This window comes from Myotis davidii, unplaced genomic scaffold (assembly GCF_000327345.1).
Source record: "Myotis davidii unplaced genomic scaffold, ASM32734v1 scaffold299, whole genome shotgun sequence".
In the NCBI taxonomy this organism is placed as follows: domain Eukaryota; kingdom Metazoa; phylum Chordata; class Mammalia; order Chiroptera; family Vespertilionidae; genus Myotis; species Myotis davidii.
The window spans coordinates 8,277,483-8,279,904 of record NW_006293088.1 but is presented as its reverse complement, the minus strand read 5'-3'; the positions used below and the strand labels follow the sequence as shown (position 1 = coordinate 8,279,904).

Here is a 2,422-nt window from a genome sequence, read left to right as displayed (position 1 = left end):
CCCCCCGCCCCCCGCGGCTCACCAGGGGACAGAGGTCTGGCCACTCAGGGTGCGGTCTGGCCTGTGAGCCAGGACTTCTCTGGGGGCGGTTTCCAAGGGAGTTTTATGAGCTTCTGCCCAAGAAACACTCAGGGAGATGCCAACTGAACGTTGGGCCTTTTCCTTCCCCTGGGGGCCTCGCCAAGTGGAGAGACTCCAAACCGCCCTGTGAAGCTCAGAGTCTATTGCACACCAGGGGTTAGAGGCTCCATTCGGTTTCGCATCTGTGGGGCTCCGTTTGGTTTGTGCCTGTGAGGGTGTGCACCTGTCAGGGGTTTCCTGTCCACGTGGATTCACTGGGCGGTCACTGCTGGCCCCTCCCTTTGCAGCACGAAGCATGCGGACAGCATTGATCTGGAGCTGGAAGTTGACCCCTTGAACGTGGACCACTTCTCCTGCACCCCCCTGGTAAGAGGACGCTCACTGGTCCCCACGCCGCTTCTCCAGGCCGGGCCCCCGCGTGGTCCCTCACGGACACGTGACGTCTATCCGAGCTACTTTGCGACGATGATGTTTCGTGGCCCCGTGGAGGGAGCCAGCGAGGACCAGGCCGCAGCGGCCGAATGCAGTCTGTTTGGAACTCGCCGTTAAGAGCGCCGCTCTGTCTCCGTCTTTCAGATGTGGGCGTGCGCCCTCGGGCACCTGGAGGCCGCCGTCGTGCTGTACAAGTGGGACCGGCGGGCCATCTCCATCCCCGACTCCCTGGGGAGGCTGCCTCTGGGGATCGCCAGGTCGCGGGGCCACGTGAAGTTAGCCGAGTGTCTTGAGCACCTACAGAGAGGGGAGCAGGCTCCGCTGGGACAGAGCCCCCGAATCCACTGTCCCCCGAGCGAGGAGCCCCACGCAGACGGCTGGATGGCCCAGTGGCACAGCGAGGCCATCGCCTCTCCAGAAATCCCCAAAGGCGTCACCGTCATTGCAAGTACCAATCCGGGTAAGAACTCAGAGTTACCACATCTCAGACGTGCCGAGTCCCCAGGTGCTGTCCCTCAGGAGAGGCCTTAGGGTGCTCACTGATGGGTTTGGGGGGGTTTCTATCTCTGAGTTGCTTTTTAGCTGTAAGAATGCCTAGTGTGACTCCCCTAGCTCCCTGCCCCCCAAATGCAGAAAGTAGGAAAAAAAAAAACTATGTCCGTGCAAGAAAGAACTGCAGTGATGGAGGAGGAGGATCTGAGTCCACTAGATGCTTCGGGGGGGTGTGTAAATGGCAGGGACGTGTCTGAGGCCCGGCTTCGCCCTGGTGTCTCCCGGGCCTAGAGGGCGCGTTAGCTCGTTAGGGCTCCTGGTCTGATCGCCTGTCCTGACTGTCCTTTCTACTGTGCTTTTCAGAGCTGAGAAGACCTCGGTCTGAACCCTCTAATTACTACAGCAGTGAGAGCCACAAAGATTATCCAGCTCCCAAAAAGCATAAATTGAACCCCGAGTCCTTCCAGGCGAGGCAGGAGGAGCTGCTGTCCACTGCACTGAGCCTGGAGCAGCCCAGGATCAGGAAGCAGAGCCCTAGTTCTAAGCAGGCCGCCCCCGAGACTCTCAGCCCCAGGGAAGGCGCGAGGGCCTGCAGCCGGGCACCCTCCCCTCCCTCTCCGGAGCCGGCGGGACTCCGAGCCGCTGCGGCCCAGCCCCAGCCCGTAGTGAGGTGGAGTCCCAAAGATCTTTCCATTGGTGTGTCTACAGTGCAGGTGACGGGCAGTCCGAAGGGGACCAGTGTAGGAAAGGAGGCAGCACCTGCACAGGTGCGACCACGGGAGCCCATGAGCGTCCTGATGATGGCTAGCAGAGAGGTGGCGCACACAGAGATGGGGCCCTACCGGGACAGTGCGGAGGCCGAGGACGGCTCGCAGCCCATGGATGACATACAGGTGAGCGCGCACCAGGTGAGAAGCCTGCGAGGCCGGGATCGTCAGGCTTCCTGGATCTTTGTGTTGTTCTTGTTAATCCTCACCCAAGGATATTTTTCCATTGAGTGGAAGGGACGGGGAGAGGCAGAGAGAGAGAAGCATCGATGTGAGAGAGACACATTGATTGGCTGCCTCCCACACGCACCCCAACCGTGGCCAGCGATCAAGCCTGCAATTGAGGCATGTGCCCTTGACCGGAATTGAACCATGACCCTTCAGTCTGCGGGCCGATGCTCTAACCACTGAGCAAACCGGCAGCTCTGAATTACTATTCATGACCATGAAGCTGGGGGGGTCCCCTCTTTCGAACCAGAGTAACGACGAGGGGCCACCCCTGGATGGCTGAAAGCATCGATGTGAGAGAGACACATTGATTGGCCGCCTCCCACACGCACCCCAACCATGGTGGGGATCGAGTCTGCAACCCAGGCACGTGCCCTTGAGTGGCATCAAACCCAGGACACTTCCGTCCGCACCAAGGCTCT

The 2,422-nt window shown here is 60.3% G+C and overlaps 1 protein-coding gene across 1 annotated transcript in view; it reads left to right on the top strand.

Annotated features, from left to right (window-relative positions):
• CAMTA1 (calmodulin binding transcription activator 1) overlaps nucleotides 1-2,422 on the top strand; it is a 749,204-nt gene that overhangs the window by 720,052 nt on the left and 26,730 nt on the right. The window contains exons 15-17 of the mRNA XM_006766821.2: nucleotides 369-447; nucleotides 658-973; nucleotides 1,369-1,898. Of these exons, the coding sequence (XP_006766884.2) occupies nucleotides 369-447; nucleotides 658-973; nucleotides 1,369-1,898 (925 nt within the window). The remainder of the gene's footprint in view (nucleotides 1-368; nucleotides 448-657; nucleotides 974-1,368; nucleotides 1,899-2,422) is intronic.